This window comes from Vipera ursinii (assembly GCF_947247035.1).
Source record: "Vipera ursinii genome assembly, chromosome: 1".
NCBI lineage: Eukaryota > Metazoa > Chordata > Lepidosauria > Squamata > Viperidae > Vipera > Vipera ursinii.
The window spans coordinates 148,264,838-148,291,726 of NC_139512.1; the positions used below are offsets into that span (position 1 = coordinate 148,264,838).

Genomic DNA, 26,889 nt, shown 5'->3' on the forward strand with positions numbered 1-26,889 from the left:
CATCAGATTTAGACCCTAATCTAATACCAATATAACTCATAGGCAGCTCACATCAAACACAGATCAGAGAGACTCGTGCATTTTGCAACTCACCCCCCCCCGCCCTCCGAAGCATGGTCTTTTTCATGACTAATTGACTCTAGGGACACCTCTGTGCAGCTTTCTTGTCAACCATATGTAAACAATTTGTCATTTCCTTCTTTTTTAATTCCAAACATAGGTAATGGTGGTGGTGGCTGATACAAGGTCTACCTTTTTTCCACATAAGTTATGATGTTGCAGGCATGTACAAAAGGGGCGGAGCTTGAGTTTTTGTGAAGCAAGACTGCTTTCACCATTCTGAATGATTCATCCTTCTGATGAAAGCAATGGGACTGTGAACGCCTCTGCCAAGTTCCCTGTAATTTCTTCACTAACCCTGCATGGATTTTTAAGACCGGCCAAATTTGGCTAGGGCTTGCCATGTACTATAAATTATTCTGTTACTTTAACCAAATGGCCACAAAGGTGTAGTGAAAACAGTGAAGCAGGAAAAAAACCCCACTAAGTCAGGGGTCTTCAAACTTGGCCCTTTTATGACTTGTGGACTTCAACTCCCAGAATTCCTCAGCCAGGCACGCTGGCTGAGGAATTCTGGGAGTTGAAGTCCACAGATCATAAAAGGGCCAGGTTTGAAGACCCCTGCACTAAGTAATGTTTGTAATATCCAAAATGAGGATTGATACAAAGGGCACCAAAAGAGCAGCCTTACAAAACACTGTGAGATGTTTATTGAATGGGATATGTTCCAGATTCAGTATTGATAGTTTTTTTTTTAAAAAAAATCTCATATTGAAAGTAAATGTCTCTATACAAGATGGAGAAACTCTCCATCAGATAAAACAACATTGGTTAGATGAAGTGCAAAAGTTGCTCCTTATAGTATAGAGAAGATGACAATATGTGTAGAGGTTATGTGAAGTGATGAGTCGAACAAGGAGAGCCAGAGGCCCCTCCCCACTTTATCATGGAACCAATCGCACCTTCTCAAGCCATTCTACCTCAAAGGATTGTGGGAGAAAGATTATGAACCTCATGTAATCTGCTTTTAGCTATTAATAGGAAAAGCAGAATGTAAATGCAAATAAGAAAAAAAGAGTGTAAAACTACAGCAGTGAATAACTTGTTGCAATTGGAGTACATGCATCCAGTTTTGTATTAGGCTGTGTTAAAAAGTCTTTTAAACAGCCAATGTTTTATTGAAGTTATTGAAAAATAATCTCATTTGGTTTCCTGTTGCTTTGATACAAGCTTGTCAAAGCTATAGTTGCAACCTTTCAAATATATTTACCTTAGGTGGCATAGAGCATAAACTGCTCATTTAGGATCCAAAAATAGTTTTAGCAAAAATATATATTTTTTTATCCTCCATAACTATAGGACCTAGAAATTGATCTTAATGCTAAGAAAATGCTAAAGTAAATTAGAATGATTTTCCTGTATCTAAAATTGGAACGGGGATAGAATATGTCAGTAGAATCTCTTGGTTTTGTGGGGAAGGTCAATTACAGCAATTAGAATATCTCATCAGTAATCATGTATCTAGTCTTGGTATAGAGATGCCTTCCATTTATTCCTCCATCGAATAGAATTCCTTAAAAAAAGGAAATGTATTGTCTTGAAAAGGGTTCCTAAAAGTTTAAGAACATTTTCATCCATTTAAGCTATGAAATAGTTTGCCAGTTTCTAATTGTCTTCATATGAAAGATGGATCCTTGTCATCACAAAGATGTTTGAGTATTTTCCTTCCTTCCTTCCTTCCTTCCTTCCTTCCTTCCTTCCTTCCTTCCTTCCTTCCTTCCTTCCTTCCTTCCTTCCTTCCTTCCCTCCTCTAAACCATTAAAAACTAATTAAACACAATTGGATACATACTGCTGCATCCATCCATACAATGTTAAATTAACATCAAACTGAGGTATACACCTTTATCTGTTGTGGTAAAAGATCAGATTAGTTTTTATGAGAATTTTGGATGTTAAAGGAAGAGAATATAAACCTTAAGGGAGAAATGCAGCCTAAAGCTGTCTCCATCATAGGAAACCAAAATACGGATTTCTTTTATATGAAAGTAATAGCTGTTACTCACAAGGCCCTTTTATGGCTGCTTCTATTGAGAATAAAGAAAAATCAGCAGAGCAGCCTACTCTTTGGGGGTTAGTCATAAGAAACTTCGTCTTCATTTTCCTTTGTATGGAAGGGCAAAGAGGAAGGATTTATTTATTAAATGTGTATGCCGCCCATCCTGCCAAAGATAATTCTAGGCGGTTTCCAGGTATTGAAAGATACCTGCTTCCATCTCTCTGGATATAGTAGAGGGAGTCTTCGACTTACAACCATAACTGAGCCCAAAATTGTTGTTAGCTGTGCCCTGTTTCGTGACTCTTTTTTTGCCACAGTTGTTAAATGAATTATGAATCATGCAGGTGTTAAATGAATCTGATTTTCCCCCATTGATTTTGCTTGTCAAAAGCCAGCTGGGAAGGTGACCAATGGTGACCACATGACCCTGGGACACCGCAACTGTCATAAATACATGCCAGTTGCCAAGTGTGTGAATCTTGATCATGTGACCATGGGGGATGCTACAGTGGTCGTAAGTGTGAAAACAAGTCATTTCAATGCCGTTGCAGCTTCAAACAGCCGCTAAACGAATGGTTGTAAGTAAGGACAACCTCTAGTGTCAATATTGTGCCTACATCTATGTACACACATGCAACTTGACACAGATAGGCCAGACATCAAGTCTAAGATATGAATCTGATGGGAGAAACACTGAAGTGGGATGCTAAAAAGTTTTTTTATTATTATTTGTAAAGTTTATTGGCCACCTATCTTACCACGGGGTAATTCTGGGCGGTTTCTTTCCACGCACTCCCAAATTTAGTTTATTTAGCAAGAAATGAATGCAATGCTAATGAATTGCTTTCTTTTTGTTCTTATTGCCAGTGTTATATCTTGAATGCTGAAAGTCCCTTCATTACAAAGATCAGCCATTTACTTGCATCATGAATCTCTAGATTTTGAATATTAGTGGCAATGCAGATTTTTTTCATTTCCTTAACTTTTTCAGCTTTTAAATATCTATTTTTATCAAAGATCCTTCAAACTTATTTCTTAAAAAAGCCTATTTCTTCGGTTGAGAATAGTTACGTTACTATTAGGAAACCTACTTAGACACCTAAGTTAGTTGCACCTGAGAATATGATTTTTGCTCATTCAAACCTTTTCATGAATTTATACATAATTTTGACAATTAACAAGGCATCCAACCCCCTTTCATTGTGATGTGTCCCCTATTTCATCAGCTGGGTAATACTGCAATCTGAAGAGCAGAATCACCTGCCATTAAATGATCCATTATTGCAAAGGCCACATGGTATAATGTCCTTTACATAACAATTAGTATTTAGATGGGAAGAATTGTCTTTGAAGTCCAAGAACAAATAGACATGTTGTACACTTCCTGTTCTGCTTATCATAATAATTATAGTAGTAAAGTTGGAAGGGACCTTGGAGGTCATCCAGTCCAACCCCCTGCTCAGGCAGGAAACCCTATACCATTTCAGACAAATGGCTGTCCAGTCTCTTCTTAAAAACTTCCAGTGTTGGAGCATTCACTGCTTCTGGAGGCAGGTTGTTCCACTGGTTAATTCTTCTAACTGTTACGAAGTTTCTCCTTAGTTCTGTTGGGAAACATGGCAGGATTTACTTTGACCAAGCTTTTCTAGTACTAAATCAATGGTTTACCTTTCAGGTTTGTGTGTATAACCCACTGTCACCGTCTTCTCTCTTCTCTTTAGATGGATCACATTGTTTCAGAGCACCTTTCAAGGGCTACATGTTTGGAAATAGATCAATCTCAGAAAGTTCTGAGGGCTAACATTTGTTTTCCAAGCAATATCCATCAGAAGTGGCAATTTGAAAACTACTATGCTGAGTGAAGCAGAAGCCAAGCAAGCTATATGTAGGAGCTGCTTAGTACGCTGATAAGTTCAAGAACGTCAATTCTAGAAATGTACAAAAGGTTTCTCAGAACCACAATTTAAAAGCAGCATATGGGGAAGTCAACAGAGATGGAGAAAGGCACAGCTGGTTTAAGGTGGTATCATTCCAACCAGGGCTGTTACCTCAAAGGAAGCTGGGCAGAAATCTGGCAGGAAAAAAAAAGTTCAACAAAAAGGAAGTACTTTGAGTATCTTTTTCCATGATAAAAAGTAAACTTAACAACGAAATATTATGCTTGATATTATTATGGAAGTCGTTATGAATATTTCAGTTCATTAGTGTTCTCTCTCTCTCTCCCTCCCTCCCTCCCCCTCCCCTCTCTCTCTTGGAAAACTTTGGCAGACCTTGTAGTCTTAAATATCTAAAAAACCTTTGTTTCAAAAGCACGTACAGAAGGTTGAAAATGTCTTCCCAAGTCTAGCAGAAAAAGTCTTATTGTTGTCATTTTCAAGAAAATGCACTAGAATCTCAGGCTGAAATCACTTGACGGTAGAGTTCAGAAGTAACTTTTTCAGTGACCCTTTCTCCTAGAATTATGGTCACTTCGTCACCTTTCAGATCATCCAAGATGGGAAGGAGAAAGAAGAATCCCATAGCTATGTTGAAAACAGGATTGGAGGCCTTAAAATACTTTATTTTGCCTTGAAATTTCTTTTGGGATAATTTACAACTCTGGCTGAGTTTTCTGTGTACATTTCCTTCTTGTGACAAGAATTCACATTCCTTGTTTTAGAAAAACTGTGGACATAAAGGTGTGATCCCTTCAGAATGATGACAAGCATGTATTCAGCAGGAGGAGAGGGCAAAATGAGAGAACTCATGAAGTAGAGCTTATAGAGTGTTATCTGAAACAGCATTCCTTCATATATGTCAATGATGTGATTCATTTCACCAGGCGTGAAAAATTAAAGAACCACATAAATTCACATTGGGTAATTCCTCCAGCAGTTCGTATTACTATCATAAGGCACTCCCAGATGGAAGAATCTGTCATGCATTTACTATTTGATAGCAAATTTGGAACTTAAGTGTAATGTTCCTGACAGCATGAAGTGCCAGATGCTTGTAGCCTCCAAACACACAGAGATTCAAGCATTGCCACATGCCTGCAACTCTTTGGGTCACAGAAACATTTTTCAGAAGACTGCTTGATGTGCACTTTGGAACTTGCCATCATATAAGTTAATATTCTATGATATTTTAGTGATTTTTCACAATCTACAAGGACTGGGATGTTCCTGATGTAAGGCTCAAAGTGAACATCTCCGAAAAAAGATGTTACTTAAGAATAGAACTCATTGGGTCCCACCACTCTCGGCATAATCCCCTGAAACAGACAGAACTTAACAGAAAATAATCTTTCCAAAAGCATAGTCAAATTTCACACATATCCCAGCATCTTGAAATAGTTTGTCATCTTCTAAAAAGACAAATACTTGTGTTTTCCAAATGTCAATATGTGAACTTACATTTTTTGATGTTGGGAGAAACACCATTGAGTTATCCACCTACTATCTGAAGTCACATTGCCCAACAGTATAATGAAATTATTTATACAGTATATAATTGCACACTATAAATATACTTCTCTGCATTTAGCATACTTGTGCATAGCACAAGGGGACTGTGCCCTGGCTTGCAGCCACTTTATCTCGAGATATTTATATTTAGTGAATTGAAACTCCTAATTAAGGACCTAGAGCCAGTTTGGTTTAGTGGTTAAGGCACCAAGCTAGAAAGCAGGAGACCGTGAGTTCAAGTCCCATCTTAGCTGTGAAAGCCAGCTTGGTGATTTTTGACTAGTCACTCACTCTCTGCCCAACTCGCAAGGTTGTTGTAGGAAAAATAGAACGAAGATGATGTGTTGGGATGTTTTCCCCACCTTAAGTTGTAAAAATAATAAAAGGGGTACAAATAAATAAAATATAGGCTTCCCCATTAGGTGGATACCTGACATTATAGCACAGGCATGTCAGACTTGCGACATCACGTGACGTCACGCGACGTATCGGAACTTTTTCCCATTGCCGAAAATGGGATGGGCGCGGTTTCTCCATGACGCTCTGGCCCGCGGGCCGGCAGTTTGACACCCTTGTTATAGCACATTCCATTTAAACAATATGAAAAATGTGTGTTTCTCAGGATTTGAGGGTCCTGAGGAAGTCTGGTCCTGCTTCCCTACATCCTCTTAGTTGGTTGTGGCACGCCCACTGTTAAATTAGGCTGTTATTTGACAGGACCAACACATTTAACAATAATACTCTCAAGATATTAATTTAAGAGCAGTGAACACTGGTAACTCTGGAGTTAATTAGCTGCTTATCAGCATAAGAATTCTTATGATTGTGAATTGCTCTGGAGTAAAAGATTTAAAATTCACATCTTGTGTCTCAGAACATTATGCTAAAACCATTATTGTATGTTTTTGTAATATAAGCTTAGAAGGCAGCCAAGCTTTCATCAGCCGTCATATTTACAGCTGGTTACAAGATTATTTGGTGTCTTAAGAGGGTCTCTGTCAAATAACAGCCTAATTTCACATAGTGCTGACAATGCTTGGCGAAGCAAAGTTGCCAAAATATTGATTTGCCTAGCAGACATCCCAGTTTCATTCCCAACTGTCTTTCTAATTACCCTTGAATATCATTTAGTATTGCTACCCTGCGGGCACTATCAAAAAAATTACACAGATGTTGTCTGTGATCTCATGATCACATTAAAACATTAATTTCATTACATTTTGTGTGCTGATATTCTATCCTTCTTCATTTAGCCAACCATAGAGAGGCCGTACATAACAGTCACATTGTATTTCACATCAGTCCCACTGCATTTTCACTCTTCCTTTTCCGAAATGTCCGTTTCAGCGATGGTTTAATTTAGGCTTTAAAAATCATTCTGTATTCTCTGTGCAGCGTGGGGAACAAAGCAGCATAAGAAAAAAAAATGCAATATTATACCCAGGTTTTCTTGCAGGAAACAGATATCTGGGGCTCAATATCCAAATAAAAATTTGAAGTCCAGGATATAAGAATGAGCACCTGTGAAATTCCTTTCATTCCAAAGCAGAGTATCTGATACAATTAGCATTCGCAAGCTTTAAAAAAATGGCACAAATATCCCTTTACAATCAATTGTGATTTCTTGTTTTCATTCTTTAACAAGTAGTCATGTTGGCCTATTTCCCTACAGTTTGCAACCATATGTTATCTTTTTTGCTTACTGGTGAAAATTACAAAAAATGCATTCCAAAAACAAACCAGATTTAGAAAGTCGATGTCGCGTTTTTGGATGTCACTATCAAGCAGTGTAGAAGAGGACAGAAAGAATCTTCCCTCATTCTCCCACCCTGATTATTGAATTCATATCTGGAAATAAAAAGAAATAAGCCCCTCATCCTTACATTAGCTCTGAGTTGGTATTTACTTTGCCTCCTTGGCTTCTGTGTGTTGCAGCTCTTTGTGTAATTGTTTTCAGAATCAAGCCAAGATATAGATGTGCTCTAGGACAGGGGGTCTTCAAACTTGGCCCTTTTATGACTTACAGACTTCAACTCCCAAAATTCCTCAGCCAGCATGCCTGGCTGAGGAATTCTGGGAGTTGAAGTCCACAAGTCATAAAAGGGCCAACTTTGAAGACCCCTGCTCTAGGATTTGGTTCTGCCCATGTTTTTAAGTGAATCTACCTGCTTTGGTCTCTTGCGCAAAAAGTTTCAAATACAGTTGACTATATTCTTTTTTTACTGTTTGAATTTATCCAATCCATTTCTCGGCTCTTAAAAAAAAATCACAATCCAATTTTGATGTTTCTTACACTTTTTTTTCCCTACAAAATAGATTGATGAACAAGTATCAGTCACATGTTTGTGCCTCATGTTCACCGTAATTTAAGATCCTGGCACCGAACGTCTAAAAATATCTAAAGAAGCCATGTGAAATTGGTTTGATAATGTTAATAAATTGCCAGTGCAGCCTGCCATCACTTTTCACTTTCTGTAAAGCCCAATGAAACTGAACTGTGTGCTTGTGATGATTTTTGCATTAATGAATGAAATGCCCATTAAAGATAGAAATATAGAAAACAAGAGAGCCAAAAAAGACTTAGTGGTCCATCCTGTCTGCATGGATAACTTCTGTATTTGGCACAGCACTGATACATCATAACAGCAGCACACCTAGATTGAAAATCTGACCCTTCCACGTTGATCTGTAGTACATGTGACAAAACATGGACATCTTTAACGTCTCTCCAAGATAGGTGTCAACTCTGAAATGAGAATAATCTCAAGTTGCACCTATAAACCTAAATTTAGATAAAGCTTCACTGAAACGATTGCAAATTCTCTGCAGTTATTTTCCCTTTGTTATCTACTTAAAGCACAATCTTGGTTTTGCCTAAGAACAACAACAAAAAATCCATGCGGACCTGGCAAATGAGTTTACACAGCTAGATACCTGAACAGCAGCTATTTGTGCAGTAAGGGAACATGTTGCATTACTGTATTTTGATGTATTACCAAAGTCTTGGATCAAAAGGTCATTTATTGAAAATATGGACCATTCTGTTAAATCAAAATTTATTACTCATGATGAATGAAGGTGCTGATACTGATGCAACCGTTCTCTTTTTCACTGATCCTGGGAATTCAAAATGAATCCCTAATATCTATTTCAGGGAGCCTTAAATGTCACCATGTTGGCTTCATGCCACACACTAACCTAATATATTGTTTGTTTCATCTTTGTATGTATGCATGTATGAACCTAGCAATTGTGACTTCTTCAGTAAACTGTTTTAGGCAGACTCCCGTGTTTTGTGAAACAGATCTGTGTCTGAAACAGCAAAAGGCAGGAACGTTAGGGATCAATGTATGAACTCTGCCACTATTTTTATATGAAATATAATTTGTTCCGGTTGTATGTTATGCTCTTGATGTTAAAATTGTTTCAGTTTAATAGCTGCTCTTTTTTTTAGCTGAATTAGCATCCAGAGAAGAGCTAATCTTTTCTTTGGTGAATTTAAGTATATTATTGTGATGATTTGGATACAGATTTGTATACAGGCTCCTCCCATCATTACTGGATTTCATTATTGGATTTGATTCTTATTCATGCTTAGGTAGATTTATTAAAATCAATAGAATTTGTAAATCCTTGTAAACCATTCAGTGATTTAAATATCTGAACTAACAAGACGTGCCTTAATGTGCAGTCCCTTATGGCTTACTTTGGAGTAAGTTTCACTAAACTCTCTGGAAATTATTGCAGAATAGATATGTATAAGAGATTACTTTTTCAAACTTGAGCACATGTTATTTATATAAGATGTCCCTTCCTTGATGCTGTTTGTTGATAATGTTTGACATAAAATTTTAATTTTGAAAACTATTAAATACCAAAATTGCTATATAAAAATGGTTTGTGTGTTTTACTGCCTCCTCATCTTAATTTTGCAGCGCCACGGATATTTAGTTGTTTCTCAGATGTAGCTCAGCATCTGAAGTGCAATATTTTTTCCATGAATGATTGCATGACTGAGAGTTTGATATGGTCAAATAGGGTTTCTTGAATACTGTACACCTTTGCAATGTTTGGCTCCCTAAAATTTTTGGGCAAATGATGAAATTCAGGAGAGATCAAAACATTCTGTTAAAATACTTTGCATGTTATTTGAAGCACACAGCTGGCTCATACTGGTAGTTAAGTGATTGTCCACTAGGACTCCTAGATCCCTCGTACAGTTACGGCGGTTGAGCCAGGTGTTACCTATTCAGCACCTGTGCACTTGGGCCCTTGTCTTTCTGCTTTCTTCTCTAGTGGAATACAAAACTCACATTAAAATAATGATCACTAATTGTGTATAAAGCAAGTGACCCTTTTTCTGGATCTGGTTCTTTAACACCAATTTTGTGTGTGAAATCAACAGGGGCAGCTACTAAGCAGCTTAGAGCTGACGTCACCCAGATTTTTGATTTCTTCAACTCAACTGCAGTTTTTGTTGTAAGCAAATTTAAAACACCCCCAAATTGTGCCTTGATAATGAGACATTTACCAGGGGCATTTATTGAAACAAAAGCTCACCAAAGCTGCTGAAGTCTGTAGGCTTGAGACTAAAATGTTTGCACTAGAATATATGGAAAGTAACCAGGAAAACCGATACTCCAAGCTTAATTACAATTTGATTACAGGGTGGGTGATGGGAACCACTTACCAGACTTCAGAAAGAAAAGATATTTGTACCAATCTTGACCACTTTGAAAGCTATTCTTGGAAGGAAACTCTCTGCAACAAAATTCAGATCTTAAGAATCTTGCTATGTGTTGTTGCAATGTGTATGTGTGTGAGGGGGGATTGTATGTAACAATGTATGTATGTGACTATGTATGTAACTGCATATATATGGTCAGCTTTTTCATTATGCAACAAATAAAAACTATACCTAGTGAATATAGCTGGGATAAAAATGAGATGTTTACTTCACAACTTTGGAGAGCAAAGTAGATTCTTAATTCAGTTTATTTCTTTCCAAATATTAATTCCAATAAATCTGTGCACGTACACACACATTTTTATTTCACACAAAGTAATGTGTTCTCAGAATGAAGATGAAATGTTGACTGAATTCTTAGCATTTGTCTGGAGACAAGGATCATAAACAGAAGCCTACTATTTGCAAATATATCCTCTGGGGTCATACAGACTAATGGGGCAAATAAACAACTTGCCTTGGTACAATGAGGTTTGTGTTTAGTATGTACAATACTGTCATTTTATTCATTTAAACAATGAAGAAGTATGATGAACAAAAATAAATTCCAAAACGTGAAAAATAAACCTAAAGCATTCTTTCATTTCTAAACTTTAGTGGCATTGTAACAGCTCCATCCCCGCACCATTTCACTTTTCCTGGGTTTTTTTATTACCCCTGATGTTCAGTTAAGTCAAGTGCAAAAGAAATTTAATAAAAATGATAAAGACCTGACTGGGCAGGGGCAACTGCAGGGCAGCTGCAGAGCAGCGGTGCCCTTAGCAGCATGAAAACAGAAGCCACAACTCAGGCAATCAAAGACCCACTTTGCAGACGGTACAAAGGATGTTCAAAACGAATGGGGCTTCAGTTGCCCAGATGTCCCTGTCACGTAGATGTTGACCCCTCATGGATGTCCCTGATGCTGTGCTTATCCATCATAAGAGACCTGCAAATGTAATATATGCACAGTCTGAAGTAGATGCCTATCTATTTATAATGATAGAATCTGGATGGGAAGTCAATATGTGCGACCCCTTTGTGGACCACGTACACAACACCAAAAAGAAACAAGCGTAATGCTGATAAACAGATTTGAATAAATGTGTGTGATCCAATTTATGCATCTAAATGCAAATTTAGATATAATTTAAATAGAAAGCCAGATCAAAGATTGTGTCCAGATTTGTGTTGGCTGCCCATTCTACTAACAGAACCCTTCTTAAGTTGGACTTTGACTGAGCAACTTTTCCTGTGGAAAATGAGTTGGCATAGATGGTTGTCCTTTGATTGTGCTTTGAAAGGCTAAGGAAACCTGCAGTCTGGAGGCAGAACAAAAGAAGTTGAAAGGAATTCCAGGAACATAATGTTGCAGTTTGTTGAACCTCACGAAGTACAGGTCCTTCGCAACTGAAAGCTATGAACAAGAGTGTTGTTTCCAAGCTATGCCCAGTCCTTCAAAAGCAACCCTTTCTGGAGTGTGAAGCCTCGAGACTGAATGGCTGCAACATGGTATACACAAGGCTGCAAATAAGGTAAGAGCCGGTGTGGTGTAGTGATTTGAATGCAGTATTGCAGGCTGATTCTGCCCACTGCCAACAGTTCGATTCTCACTGGCTCAAGGTTGACTCAGCCTTCAAGGTCGTTAAAATGAGGACCCAGATGGATGGAAGCAATATGCTGACTCAGTAAACCTGCTTAGAGAGGGCTGTAAAGCGCTATGGAGCGGTATATAAGTTTAAGTGCTATTGCTATTATCTGGAAACTGCATTTGAGAATTTTGGCAATCTGCTAATTGATGAGAGATGGTTCAGTAGTGTGACATTTATTTTGCAGACTTCACATTGGTTGACTTATATTCAGAGATCTAATAGCAAAGTGTTGGAATATTTTGTTTACAATAATACCTAAACTAGCATAAGGACTGATAAAAAGTTAAAAGGTTATAATGAGCAGTAGCTCTGTCTGGGTAAATAAGCATTCTGCAAAAGTTGCCTGAAAATAAAATTAAAAACGTAGGGGTTGTTGTTTACAGTAGCCATTGCAGTGAACCATAAATAGGAGGTGGGGGACTGCACATAAGGGGTCCTTGCTAAGAAATCTTAATTCATGAGCTTATGCCTTATACTATCATTATTAATGATTGGCCTAAACTTTTGAATTAGAAATATATAAGAGGTGGGGAGGAATGGCTTCATGTGAATACCATTTATCTCTGTATACTTGCTGATCTTGGCTCTGCTGTAACAATTTCCTGATCTGTCCACAAGTGTCTTCCTGCATTTATTGTAGCCCAACATGGGAACAAACTTAATTTTGATCACACAAGTACAGGGTCACTGCAACGGCCATAACTTTGAAGACTGGTCATAGTTACAGGCTTACGTTCAGAGTCAGAAGCCTGAACTGCCAGATGGGTAGCAAATAAATTTGATAATAAATAAATGATTAAATAAATTTGATAAATGATAGACAGACAGACACAGATAAATAGAAAGATATGGGTGGTTAGGGTTAACAAATAGTCGTTGATAAGCAAGTATTATCTGTGTGATTATATTTTGCCATCTAGTGATCATCTGGATTTTTGCAGCCTAGATCTGGTAGCCCTAAAATGAGAGCTAAGCGTGGCTTCCACAATTTCATCACACCTATTTATAAAGAGTCACTTAAAGTAACATATCCTGCTAAAAACTTTATCAAACAACCAACACATTCAACTCTACAAAATAACTTTAATTACATAATACCTTCTCCCTCTCCTTGCCCCCCCCATGACTGTAGATCTTAAGAAATCAGTTCACAGATCACATTAAATCATGATATTTTAATCATGGTCTGTTGAGATACATCTATTTTGCTAAATCAAAAACTAACCATATGGTGGCTTATGATCTGTTACTCTGTTGAATACCTTCAGGAGATAGACATGGAAACTACTATTCACAATTTCCCTTCATTTCTCAAATGGTTGAAATGGAGACATAACTGTTATGCACATCTGCTTGCTTGGAGTGGTTATCTTAGGAAAGCCATTTCATGATCATCTGTATTTTTGGGGAAACCATATAAGGTGCCCCAAGTTCTCCAAAGGTGATTTCATGGTTTAAAGCAGCCACCCACTTTATTTTATCAGGGATTTGCAGAACCTGAAGCTTTTGAAGACCCTTTTGCCTGTATCTGCATCGTTGCTTGATCCATACCTTCAAAGCATATGAACTTCATCGAGTTTAATAAACATTATCATTCAATGCATTTACACTGTTTCTCCACAATTTATTTCCTGAAAAAGTGCAGCAGGTTTCAATGTTTCTTCAGATGCATTTCATTCCAAACCAAACAAACTACAGGAGAAAGATATGTGAGATGAACCGAGATTAATGTTTTAAACACAGAGCCTCTTGCCCCACCTGCTGTCCAGCTGGAGGCTCTGCCGACTCTTATCTCATTGGTTCCTCAGGTGGCATTTTTTTTGCCCAATTCTCCCAAGGTTTTTCCCCTATTAGAGCGAAAGAGAATGGCTGATATATGTACAAGAAGGATCAACTAATCCTATAAAGAGGTTGTCTTATTTTATAGACAATGTGTGGTTATTAATTTGGAGAAGATTAATTTATTTTTTGATCCTGGAGAAGTTTGTTTTTTTCTTTGCAGTATGGCCTCTTGCAACACACATCTGCATACATAATTGTGACACGTGCATGTTATTATTGGGAAGTAGGAATGCCTCAGGATTAGTTTCAGTTGTAGTCAACACCTATATTAAAAAGGGAAGGAACTTGGGCTTTGCTCAGAGTTTTTGGCTGTCTGCTTTATTAATTTTGATTATTCTTATTTTTGGGGGGGGCAGGGGTTATCTTAAATACCTTCAGATAACACAGCATTGTGTTGATTTTCACTACAGCTGTGAAAAGTACAGAAGCCTTATCCTCTCTTTAATTTGCCTTCTGACATTATAGCCTACCAAGAATGCTTATTAATAAATTTAAATGCAGCATAATCTTACATATTTTTATGTAGAACACACTGCAAATGAAACCAATGAAGTGTCTTCATAGCAAATATGGACATAATCAAATCATATATATATATATATATATATATATATATATATATATATATATATATATATATGGAGAGAGAGAGAGAGAGAGAGAGAGAGAGAGGGGGGGGGGAGAGAAAGAGAGGGACGCGGTGGCTCAGTGGGTTAGGACGCTGAGCTTGTCGATCAGAAGGTTGGCAGTTTGGCGGGTCGAATCCCGAGTGCCGCGTAACAGAGTAAGTGCCTGTTACTTGTCCCAGCTTCTGCCAACCTAGCAGTTTGAAAGCACGTAAAAATGCAAGTAGAAAAATAGGGACCGCTATGGTGGGAAGGTAACGGCGTTCCGTGCGCCTTTGGCGTCTAGTCATGCCGGCCACATGACCACGGAGACGTCCTCGGACAAGCGCTGGCTCTTCGGCTTTGAAACGGAGATGAGCACTGGCCCCTAGAGTCGGAAACGACTAGCACGCATGTGCGGGGGAACCTTTACCTTTATATATATATATATATATATATATATATATATATATATATATATATATATATATATATATATATATGTGTGTGTGTGTGTGTGTGTGTGTGTGTGTGTGTGTGTGTGTGTGTGTTTTCGTAGATTCTCGCGGGTTTCTGTATGTGTAGATCTAGAGTCTCGGGTTTCTTCCCGCGTTCCTTTCATCTTCAGAAAGTTGTGGCGACGTTTCGACGAAATCCCATCCGTCATCATCAGGCCGGAGTGTTCCTCCTGCTGCTTCCAGGAGCAATGCAGGAGGAACACTCCGGCCTGATGATGACGGATGGGATTTCGTCGAAACGTCGCCACAACTTTCTGAAGATGAAAGGAACGCGGGAAGAAACCCGAGACTCTAGATCTACACACACACACACACACACACACACACACACACATACACACACACATATATATATATATATATATATATATATATATATATATATATATATATATATATATATTTATGTTTATATAATTAAAGAATATGCCCATTTCCTGGAATGTTTAGTCTGAACTAAGAACCATTCTACCTGATGGTACATGTGTATACCGGTAGGACTGGAGTTGATAGAACCCCGATGAGTCATATTTTCAAAGCAGCCTGTTTTTCTATATTCTGGCTGCCAAATGAGAGTGAACTAGACTGCTCTCTTGGAAAGATGCTACAGGACTGAATTAGTCAGTATATGTAATTTATTAAGACTGATGTGAAATGCTGATGTGATAGGACAGCACTATAGAAAAACTGGCAAAAAAAAACCTTGTTAAAACAGAAGAAAGAATCAATGACATACCAAAAATGGACAGAAACATTTTGTTTGAAATGCATCTTTAAAATCAAATTAGGGTAAATTGGTCATACTACTGACTTAAACCCTAAAACTGTCATTTTAAAATAGAAGTAGTTACACTGTTTAAGTATATAACCAACCAATATAGAATAGAATAGAATAGAATAGAATAGAATAGAATAGAATAGAATAGAATAGAATAGAATAGAATAGAATAGAATAGAAGAATAGAATAGAATAGAATAGAATAGAATAGAATAGAATAGAATAGAATAGAATAGAATAGAATAGAATAACTTTATTGTCACTTTGAATGTACACTAATTGGCATACATTAAAATGAAATTTCGATGCCCCAATCCAGCTACAATCAGTTGCATCTACGTCCACTGAAATCAGTAGGCCAGAAGTCAGATCACAAGCTTGTTGCAAGATATGTAGGTACGTACTTGCCATAGTAAGTTACATTACATTGAGTAGGACTTCTTCCAGTTAAGTGCATATGGTATAAGATTGCAATCATGCAGCCTGTTCTTATATATATATATTGATTTAGAAGTAAACCTTCATGCAGTCAATGCGGCTAGCTCCCAAGTGGCAAGGGAGCCTCTTGTTACACCATTAGTCAGGACTACTATATTTAGTTGGATGGAAGCCACCAAAGATTTTACAATAACACGATATTGTAGATGGAGAAACATCTGGAGTGGAGATAGGTGGAAGAGAAGAATCCTAGCAAGCCTATTTGGTCCTCTGCCTCAGTTTATGAATGCATCATGGACTCAAATTCATCAATTCTCTGTTTAGTGTTTCCCTTCCGGATCTTCCGATAAGATATTGTGTTGTAACGAGAATAACTGTGCCGAGAGATATCATTTTTTTTCAGGGCACCTGGTTGGTCATCATATTCCTCAGTCTGGGAGGTACAGCTGGGACTGGGAGGAAGGCTTTGGATATCATTGTTTTCTTGCCCTTTTTTATGAGAAGCCACACTGTTTTCCTGTTGAGATTCATCATCTGCATCTTCCCAGTCTTCTTCTGTTATGCTCTCGCTGTCTTTTAACAGGGTTTCTTCTTTAATTTGCTCACAGGTCTCGTTCAACTGTATCTTTCCTTGTTCTTCCTCTGTTTCTGTAGGGCTATCAATATTTTCATCCTGAAGCTTGGGTGGGACATTTTCTTCCCCCTGAAATTCTTTTGTATTTAAAGTAGCAGTCTTCTCATGGAGCCCTGTAACAAATAACAACACTCACAATATAGCAGTATGCTAACAAGCTGACAGTGCAAGCTTGTCTGTCTCAACTCATAAGTTAACTAAGATTCCCCCCCTACTAAGGGACTTTAGGATCATCACTTACTATATTATTAACTTTTGGTACAGCTTTTTTTTAAAAAAACAAAAAAAAACCAACCTTAAGTCAGCTTTGGCTTCTGGCAACTGCCTGGACAGGTTCATGTGGTTATCTAGGCCAGGGGTCCCCAACCCCCAGTCCATGGACCAGTACCAGGCCACAGCATGCCAGCAACCAGTCCGCACAAACAAGCAAAGCCCTATCTGGGGGATGCAGGCAGTACACAAAACCACGCACCCTCCGGTCTGCAGAAAAACCTCTCTCCACAGAACCGGTCCCGGGTGACCAAAAGGTTGGGGACCTCTGATCTAGGCAGCATGTCTTCTTTCTTGGGCTGAGATCATCCACCACACACAAACCAGCTTTAATGCCTAAGGCTGAATTAGAACATAGTTTCTTCATTCTTATTCCAGCACCTTAATCACCACACCAAAATTGGCTGTACTGACTGTACTACTGAATTGCTGGAAAAACTAGCCTTATGTTTCCCATGTCTGTTGGAGACAATCCCATCCTTGATTAGTTTTATGCCTAGCACATACACTAAAGTTTTGTCTTTTTGGTTAGTCATTGACTCTTGTAGACATGTCAAACTCGCAACGTCACGTGATGTCATGCAACGTATCGGGACTGTTTTGCCATTGTCAACAATGGTGAGAGCACGGCTCCCCCGTGATGCATCTGGCCCATGGGCCGACAGTTTGACACCCCTGGTCTATGGGTTCTATATTAAGAGTTCATATCCAACAGCCCATTCAGGGATTCCTTTCATTCCTTCATGATGATACCTCTGAATTAGAGATGTATTTCTTTCTCAAACTATTTGTCTTGCTCTTTGGACACATTTTGACAAGCTTTTTTCAACCTTTGCTTTAATGTGTTGTGTTTATCCGCCTCTGTCTACCTTACATTATCACCAAGGCAGCAGTGTTCTAAATCTTCCTCATTATTTTCAAATGTAACACATGGTGGATTGGGGCACCTGCCCTCTACCAGCTGTGCCAAATGCAACTTCCAGATTTGCTGGATGCAACTTCCATTATTTCTAACAAATGTAATCAGTACTCATGTCAGTGGAGATGATGAGTACTGAAATCAAATACTTCTGAAGGTCTCCCAAGTTGGATCTGGCTGGTCTCTAACCATGTTAGGAATGACATACTCAATAGTTGTAAACATGGATCTCTAAAATAACAGCTAATTTCCCACACTATGCATTTGGGTTCATATGTGTGTATATTCTAGAGAAAACTGGCAGCCACCATTGTCACCAATCTATTCAGAAATGTTAGTTCTCAAAGACTCTGAGGAAGGGAACTTTTAACACCCAAGAAATATTAACAAACTTGCTTAAAAAACCAAGTGGCCATGATATGGACAATGATTTCTCGGAAGCAATTAAAAGCATCTACTATAATAGGTACCTTATCAGTAATACAAATCAATCTCATTTTCTCAGCCACCCTGACTAATTTACCAAGCAACACAGAAAATCTTTAATAGTGCAGTCATAAGTATATGTGTATCTTCAAAAGTGGGCCTCATAATTTTGGGGTTTTTTGTAGCTTGTACGTATAAATGGTCAGTCAATGTGAAATGTTACATAAATATCTATATCTTCTTTTCCTGACAATATAGTAATCCATGCACAGTTATCTAAGCTTTTATCTCCACTTTCTCATTTTTTTGTTTGATTCTTTATAAGTGGTGAGGAAGGGAATCAATAGGAGATTTTTCTCAGGAACCAGAAAAAAGATTTTGTGTTTTTCCCCTGATTACCAAGCCAGCAAACACTAACCTCTAGGTGTGATTCCCTCAAAAATATAAGTTTGAAGATAAATACATTGAAGACTTTTCTGGGGGTGTTCACCCAAAGTCACTTTGTAAAAGTTCGGTGTATGAATGTCAGCACTGCAAGAGAGACAGAAATTTGCATTTTCTTGTGCCCCTTTGTGTCACTGGATGAGTATGGTTTCTGACACGCAGTTAAAGTGGCTCTAGATGATTGGAATGATTTGCCAAGCTTAGTGATGTGAAATGTGAATCCTGGGCACTAATGCAGTGTGAAGGCTGTGAAATCAGACACTGCATTAGTGCCCAGGATTCACATTTCACATCACTAAGCTTGGCAAATCATTCCAATCATTTAAAGCCACTTTAACTGCGGAAGCAAAAGCCTTCACTGAACAAAGCTAACTCAACCTGATTTGTAAAATGGGATTTGCACAAGCCTCGTGCATCAAAGCCCATGGGGAAGAAGTAGCATTAAAAGTCTTTTCATTCAGTAGGAGATAATCTCTATGTCAGGATGTACCATACCCCTGATAATTTTGAAGAAATCTATGTTTAGAAAGAAGTGTAATCATTTTGGGATAAACAGAACAGTGAAGATACTTAATTCCAGTATCCTGGCATTAAACAGTATCCTGTTTAATGTGGTAATCCTATCTTCCCTTAATGGAAAGATTGTGAAGAGCCTGAAAATAAACCAGGACTACCTCTAGACATAAACAATCAATAGATGGCAGAGTTTGTTAGTGGCTTATCTAATAAATGGAATCTCAGTCCAGGTTGCAGAAAACACAGGAAGAAAAGAGTTGGCTTTTCAAAGAGATCCCACCTTCATGATCTCACATAAATCCATGAGGGGTGGAGAGTCCTATCACAATTCCCAAGATACTCAGCTCATAATTCATGCATTAACATGTATTGTCAAAGTCTGTATGATTCTTACTTCCTTGACTGTGCTTTCCTCTCAGGGGCTTGACCCTTACTTTATCCCTAGATAAAAATGCATAGAGATAAATGACATAAATGGGGAAAATGTACCAATCTGCAGAGTTCTCAAGACAGGCATTGGGTTCATCCATAATGCTAACTCACAAAGTGTTGGGTTTGGGTTAGCCTCTTTTGGTAAGACAGTGAGAGTGCCATGGCTAGTGCAATGTAGGAGCCTCGCCAATGTTTGCTAAGCACCATTTGCCAAATTCTTGTGTAGGTGAAGAGACACCATCTTCTCAAAGTGTTCTGTGAAGCACAAAACTCCACTGTAGGAACACTTGTTAATATTTTCTTTAGGGATTACAGGCAGGCCTCAATGTATGGCTGCAATTGAGCCCAACATTTCTGTTGTTAAGTGAGACGCTTGTTAAGTGAGTTTTGCCTCATTTTACAACCTTTCTTGCCACAGTTGTTAAGTGAATCACTGCAATAGATAAGTTAGTAACTTGATTATTAAGTGCATCTGCCTTCCCCATTGTCTTTGCTTGTCAGAAGGTCGCAAAAGGGGATCACATGACCTTGGGACACTGCAACGGTCATAAATATGAACCAGTTACCAAGTGTCTGAATTTTGATCACATGATCATGGGGATGCTGCAGAGGTCGTAGCTGTGAAAAACAGTCTAGCCATATTGGTCAGTGGGAAGCAATCAAATTCAAGGCCCCTGCTTTGTGTGATTTCTCCAGGCTCTACTACAGGGGTGAACAATTAATTTTCCCAAGGAGCCACATGAGAAACTGGGACAATTGTGAAGGCCTGCCATCACTGATGCCCTGCTTCCCACAGCTCCAACAATGATGGCATCCTACCTTCCATCAACAATGATGGCCCATCTTCCCAATGACCATGCCCACCATAGTGGGCTAGACTGAAACAGCCTGTGGGCCAGATGTAGCTCACAGGCTTTTAAATGCCCAGGTCTGCTCTACTACCTCCCTGTTTCTTTTTAATACCTATAAGAAGCCCCTGTGGGAGATCATCCATTGACACTGGCCAAGTTATAATGTGCTGGTGATGCCCATATATTTCTGCTCTTGGCCAGCCAAATGGACATTGTCAAGATTCTGTCTGTGTGTCTGGAAGATGTGGGGATCTAGATGGGAGAAGACCAAACTTCAGCTTAATCCTAGTAGGATCAGGTATCTGTGAGTTTTGACCATGCCCAATTGGATGATTTTTTTTTATTTCTGAATGCAATAACACTCTTCCAATCAGAGTTGGTGAAAAATTGGGGGTCTTTCTGGGCTCATCGTTTATAGTTGAAAAACAGGTGACAGCCTTAGTTTAGAAGAGATTTATAACAATTCATCTTGTGTGCCAATTGTTCCTGTTGCCAGATCAAGAGGCCCAACACATGATAACTCACACCTTAGTCGTCTCTCAGCTGGATTACTGCAATGGGCTCTACATGGGATTTGCCTTCATTCAGCTCTGTGAGCTGTACTAGCTCCCAGTTGGCTTTCAGGTGCAATTCAAAGCGCTTGTTGACCCTACATGACACGGGACCAGAAAACTCATGAGAGCATCTGTCGCTGGTCATTATGCTTTCCCCACCAAAATCTGCACAATTGGCATTCTCTAGGTCCCTTTTATTAGGAAATCATCTTGTGGAACTTAGAAGTCAGGCCTTCTTAGTTATGGTGCCTGCCTTATGGAACAATGGCCCTCCCTGACTCAAGAGATAGGATAGCCTTGACTCTTAAGCAGTTTTTGCTTTTCTGGTCCTTTTTCCTCTTTGTTCATCTATGAGTTTAATACACATTGTTTGTTTGTTACCAAATATCAACAGGAAACATGGTGGCAATATGCAAAACAAAACATCTGCTTCTATAAGATCATCTTGTAATACTACAAATTTCTGGTAAAGAACGTGTCTTTCAGGCATTCTTAGAAAATTGTTTCTAAAACCCCCTCATATCCACTTGCTTGAAAGGAAGCCAAAGATAAACTGGGCAGAAATTTGGGGGTCCTGGAGAAAGTGTTGTTTTATGAATGATCATGGCAGCCATTTTGTGAATAAGCAAGCCCTTTTTCCATAACAACCATTTTGTGAAAGTACCTATAATGTGTTTTAAAAATTACAAATGTGTCTCTAGTCCAACAAAATTGACAGGCTTAAATGTGGACTAGATATATGACTTCTTGTCATTGATGCTTATAGTGAGTCAGCTCAAAAATGCTGATACAAGCTAGCTAGAATTTTCCAGCCAACATTTATTGGTTCATTTGGGGCAGGATAGAAATTGATAAAATAAATGAAGCTCTCCTGTTTCGTTCAGTATATTCATTTCTGTGTAAATGAACCAAACTATACATTCCTTAATTTCAGGAAAGCAATGGGCATGTGTTTCAAAACACAAGAGGTCAATCACCCGCAGGTTAACTATCTCTTCTCCAACACTCTCCTTATAAGCATTTTCCCATCATAGAGGCTGCTTAATACCCACAATCAAGATTCCCACATAAGGGCTGGAGAAATATTCCTTTCCAAGGTTAATCATGGCTTTAGTAGATCATCTTAACCAAAACTGCAACAACAGACAAAGTTTAACCATTCCCATGACTGTTTTGATTCCCCCACTCTCACATATCTGTTGTAGCTATTTCCACTAAGGTTAGGTCTGGCCTCCAGCCCAGGAAAAAACAAAAATGTACACTATTAGTCTATTCCTGTAAGAAGCCTTTCTCAACCTGGATCCTTACTATAACCCCATATCTCCAGCCGAGCGTGGCCATTGCAAAGAGTCCTTGAAATAGTATTCGTTTGAGAGATGCTGTTAGAAAGCAAAGTTTGGCTTACAGTGAAATCCTCATACTTCGATGGAGCATAGCTTTAATTAATTTAAATCTGAGGCAGGGTGAACATGCTAAGTAACCTATTAAAATAAACTTGAACCCAGGTTAAAGTTTAAATCAGGTTAGATCATGCTGTAATTCACAATATCCATGATGTTTCTTAATTCCAAAAACTAAGTATACTTCTCACCGTCTCTGGATTCTTCTTCACAGACTCTTGACTCCTGGTAAATGAGACAATTTTTTTCTTCATTTTTTCCTTCTGGCTTTCCTTGAAAAGATATAAAGTATAAAAGTGATATTTCCCTAAAAACAGGGGTTAGTGATTATAACTTGCAGTTATTAATTCCTTCACCATACAATTCAGCTGGAACTCTAAGGGAACTGAATTTAGAATTAAACTGTTTTTTAAGACTGAGGACTTGTAAGTAAAGTCAGTTAAAATGAATTTTAATGGCAAAATTCAGCCAAAATACAACTCTTTTAAATCAGGCTACTTTCAACAAGAACATGTGGTACACATGATTACATTTCTTGAATTTGAAATAACTTAGAATTAAAAGTAGTTAGTTTTACTGAGACCTTATCTAAAATAATGGAATGTATTTCTTTGTTTACATCATTTTTAAAAGCTCAGATATTTTTTTTTTGCATGGCCTCTGTAACCTTGGGTTACTATTTTTCATTCTTAAAAAATGAAATATTCTTTAAAAAATTAATTTAATTTAAAAAATTAAAACAAAATGCAAATTCATTATCATTCTTTCCCTAAAGCTACTGGAAAGAACAATTTTGCCAATATAATTTTACCTTGAAGTTCTTTTGCAGCTTCTGAAATTTGGTGTACCGAATTCTCTGCCAAATGTTTGGCACCTTCTTGATTTTCTTCTACAAAAGGAGAGCTGGGATTGATCGCTGTAATTTCATATGGAAGTATCTCAGAAGAATTAGCTATCTGATCAATAATATCAATAACCTGGAGCTGAGGTTTTTCAGAAGACATGTTCCGATTAAATTCAGACATACTGGCCGGAGCTTGGATATCTTCTGTCATGATTAAAGTCGTGTCCAGATGCTTCCTGGCAGATTTGTATCCAGTGGCAATTAAAAATCGTACAATTATTGCAATATTCAAACCAATTGTTCTGTGTAGGTGTGTTTATGTGTTGAATAAAGAATTGTTGAAGAATCAACAAGCTTCCCTTCCCTTCAAGTTGTTGCAACCAAAATAGAGAATAGATTTGACTTGGATTTGTCCGAGCTCTCACAAGAAGCCAGCCAATCAGTAGCTCTCCTGTCACTTAGCCTTTCTGTTGCATAATAAATGCATTATTTTCAATTTACATAAACAAACAATCTACAAGCAACAGAGCTTTTTGTGCTGGCATGTAAAGCTGAGCTTTCCGCATATCAGCCCCATTGAAATAAGCAGAGATTTTGTCTATCCACTATAAAGCTTCTTTGTCCACTTGACTTGAAACAAGAGTGTGATTGTCCCAACCTTTTAATCTGCACCAAGTGACCACCTTGAGGCACAGTAGTGCAGTATAAACAGATTAACATTCCCCAATAGGTTAAATGTTCTGGTTAAACCTTGATATCCTCCTGGATTAGACGAAGAATTCATTTGACATTTGTGAAAGAATAAAAGTGGGCACTGGATAATCTTGCTTGTGATTGCATCACTTTTTCCCCCCAAGATATGTTATTCTGGGTACAGTATAATTATCTCTCCTGCCCTCTCCCCATTTTTAACCTGGCATTTTTTTAAAAAAAAATTAAAATAAAGTCTTACATAAGGTAATAATGCTTTTTTAAAAATCAATGTATTGGGAAAAAATAGCCACAACGTAAAGTTCTGTTATTGATGATGTAAAGGAGACATTTTTTAGTGTTGTTGAGTCAAGGCAGCAAAATGGAGTTTGCCATTTAGTGACACAACTGTCAAGTAGATCTTGAAGATCTGTCTTCAGTTCTATTTCTCTATGCTCTTAAATGTTTCAGTGAGTTGTCTGAACAATTCTGTCATTACAGATCAAGGATGCCACTCAAGTGTCTTTTCTCCATCCCAGGACCTAGTAGATAATATCAGAAACTGATTTACAGCATTGCTGCACCACAAAACCTCAGATCAGACTCTTAACACACTACATTTCCTCATCCAGATTCCAAAGACTATTTGGCATAGGTACCTTATACAACAACCAGTAACATTTGCAATGTTATGTGTATGTGTATGGCAGTTCTCCAGATAAGCTCCAGTTATATGCTACAAGACACTTTTCTGTTGGATATTATTATGTATTTCCAAGGCATTACAGCTGCATGCCTAGCTTGTCCTATTCAGATGTGAAAATGCCCACTAGCAATCTGTCAAGGATGTGAGCATCCAACATTGTCATCTTGCCCCAGCCCATCAGAAGAGCAGATATGAGCTTTTTTTTTTCTTGCTTCCCATCAAAAGTGGAATATTCACATTTCTGCCATCTAGTTCATGAGCTTTAGAGACAGAATAAACAGTATGGAATGTTAGAAGTACTTATTTTATAAAATTCAGCAAAGGGAAACATTGTTCTACTTCTGTACAAAAAACAATATAAGTTGAATGATATTCCCATTGAAGATTTATGTGTTATATTTTTCTCCATTTTTCTCCCCTCTTCCACAGTCAACCTGCTGGGCTCAGGTCCAACACTGGGAAATGGAAAAAAAAGCCCAGAAGCTTTAGGTGGTCACTGAGATTCTTCTAGTTACCGAATATCTAATCCCTGATGGTCAGCCATCACTGAGAAACAAAGTGGAGGTAGTCAATGAATGCCTTAGCTGTGTGTGCAAATAAAATGTGTCATTAAGCGATAGATCTTGCGCCTGACAACTTTCATGCAGGAGATCTTTTTGTCTGTTGTAGGAAAATGGCATTGCCTGAAAGTCACCTCCCCAAGGAATTGCCTTCTTCCTTACATTACCATGCTCAGTTTGCAATCTGTGACAAGGTTTTCATGTTGTGTTTATTGGTCATAATTTGCTAAGTAAAACCACAGTTGGGATTCACACATAGAGAGCCATTGATTTATCAATACCGCCACTGGGTTTATACAACATGCCCTAGCTCAAGCTATTGCATCAGAAACTATTGCATCAGATTCAAATGGTGATGACCAAATATAAGATTTTGGTTGCCTCCAATACTTGTCTGTTTAGAAAACCTTGGTACCAATAAATCCAACTTTCAAGAAAGAGGACATTTTCTATATCTGGCATCCTTTGTACCTGAAGCCTAAGACTCTTCTTATTGGAGCCTACATTGTTTTCTAGTTATTTTGCTATTTCAGGTGAAAGACTAGATAGTGCTTCTTTTTTTCAGCCACTGTACAGAACTGGACAACAGTTGAACCTTCTTTCAACCTGGATGATGGGATGGTATCCTCCTCTAGATTTGAGATAACAGTTAGCTTAGTGTCATGGGACAAGGTAGATATTTGTTTATATATCAACTCTGAAGACCACCCATCTCACTCACAGAGTGACTCTGGGCAGTGTGCAGTTAAGCATATGGGTAACTATGGATATGATGGACAGGTCAGAACAAAAATGTTCAGGAGGATCAGTTGGGAGTCTTCAGCATCTACTGCTTGAAATTATTGCTTTACTCTGCCTAAGGGTACAGCTCTCCCTATCTTCAAGCCATTTGGGACATGTTCTTTCTTTGGTGCTGAAACAGGTGCAAGACTTGTTAGCAGGGAAATCAGTGTATACATAAATGCATGAGAAGTGGGTAATTTTCTCTAGACCAGGGGTGTCAAACTGCTGGCCCGTAGGCCAGTTGGATCATGCGGAAGCTGCGCCCACCCCAGCTCTGGAAATGCAAACAAATTCGTGACATGTCGTGACACGTCACGTGACACAGCAAGTTTTACACTCATGCTCTAGTCTAGACATTAGAGTGAACTGGCCACATGACCACGGAGACGTCCTCGGACAAGCGCTGGCTTCTTCGGCTTTGAAACAGAGATGAGCACCGGCCCCTAGAGTCGGAAACGACTAGCATGTATGTGCGGGGGGAACCTTTACCTTTACCTTTAATGGCCCATTAAGTCTACCTTGACTCCTGTTGACCAGGGGGACAAATCTATGCAGTTTTCCAGAATTAGTTTGCTATAGCCTTATTTTTAAATTGAATGATTTGCTAAAAATCAATGAGCAAGGCAAGACTAAAATTCAAGGCCTCTTAGTTTCTAAGAAAACTGTATGATATTACCAGACACTTAGTTCAACCCAGAGGGCATTTACTTTTACCATCATACTATTTTTTTTCCTGG

General features: G+C 38.3%; 2 protein-coding genes across 3 annotated transcripts in view; one reads left to right on the forward strand and one right to left on the reverse strand.

Annotated features, from left to right (window-relative positions):
* Positions 1 to 9,401, forward strand: part of GALNT5 (polypeptide N-acetylgalactosaminyltransferase 5) — a 47,387-nt gene extending 37,986 nt beyond the window's left edge. Inside the window, exons 10-11 of one of the 2 annotated variants that reach the window (XR_014490956.1) lie at positions 3,840 to 4,231; positions 7,213 to 9,401. Coding sequence is in view for 1 of the 2 variants with exons in the window: in XM_083350448.1 (XP_083206574.1) it covers positions 3,840 to 3,980 (141 nt within the window). In the remaining variant the exon portion in view is untranslated. Of the gene's footprint in view, positions 1 to 3,839 lie in introns of both variants that reach the window. The other variant, XM_083350448.1, reaches the window with a different exon arrangement.
* Positions 9,402 to 16,403: 7,002 nt separating this feature from the next.
* Positions 16,404 to 23,624, reverse strand: ERMN (ermin; the record flags this gene model as incomplete). Its single annotated transcript, XM_083350860.1, has 3 exons — positions 16,404 to 16,870; positions 22,761 to 22,841; positions 23,381 to 23,624. The coding sequence occupies 3 exons, from the start codon at positions 23,622 to 23,624 to the stop codon at positions 16,404 to 16,406; spliced, it is 792 nt and encodes a 263-aa protein (XP_083206986.1).
* Positions 23,625 to 26,889: the final 3,265 nt, after the last annotated feature.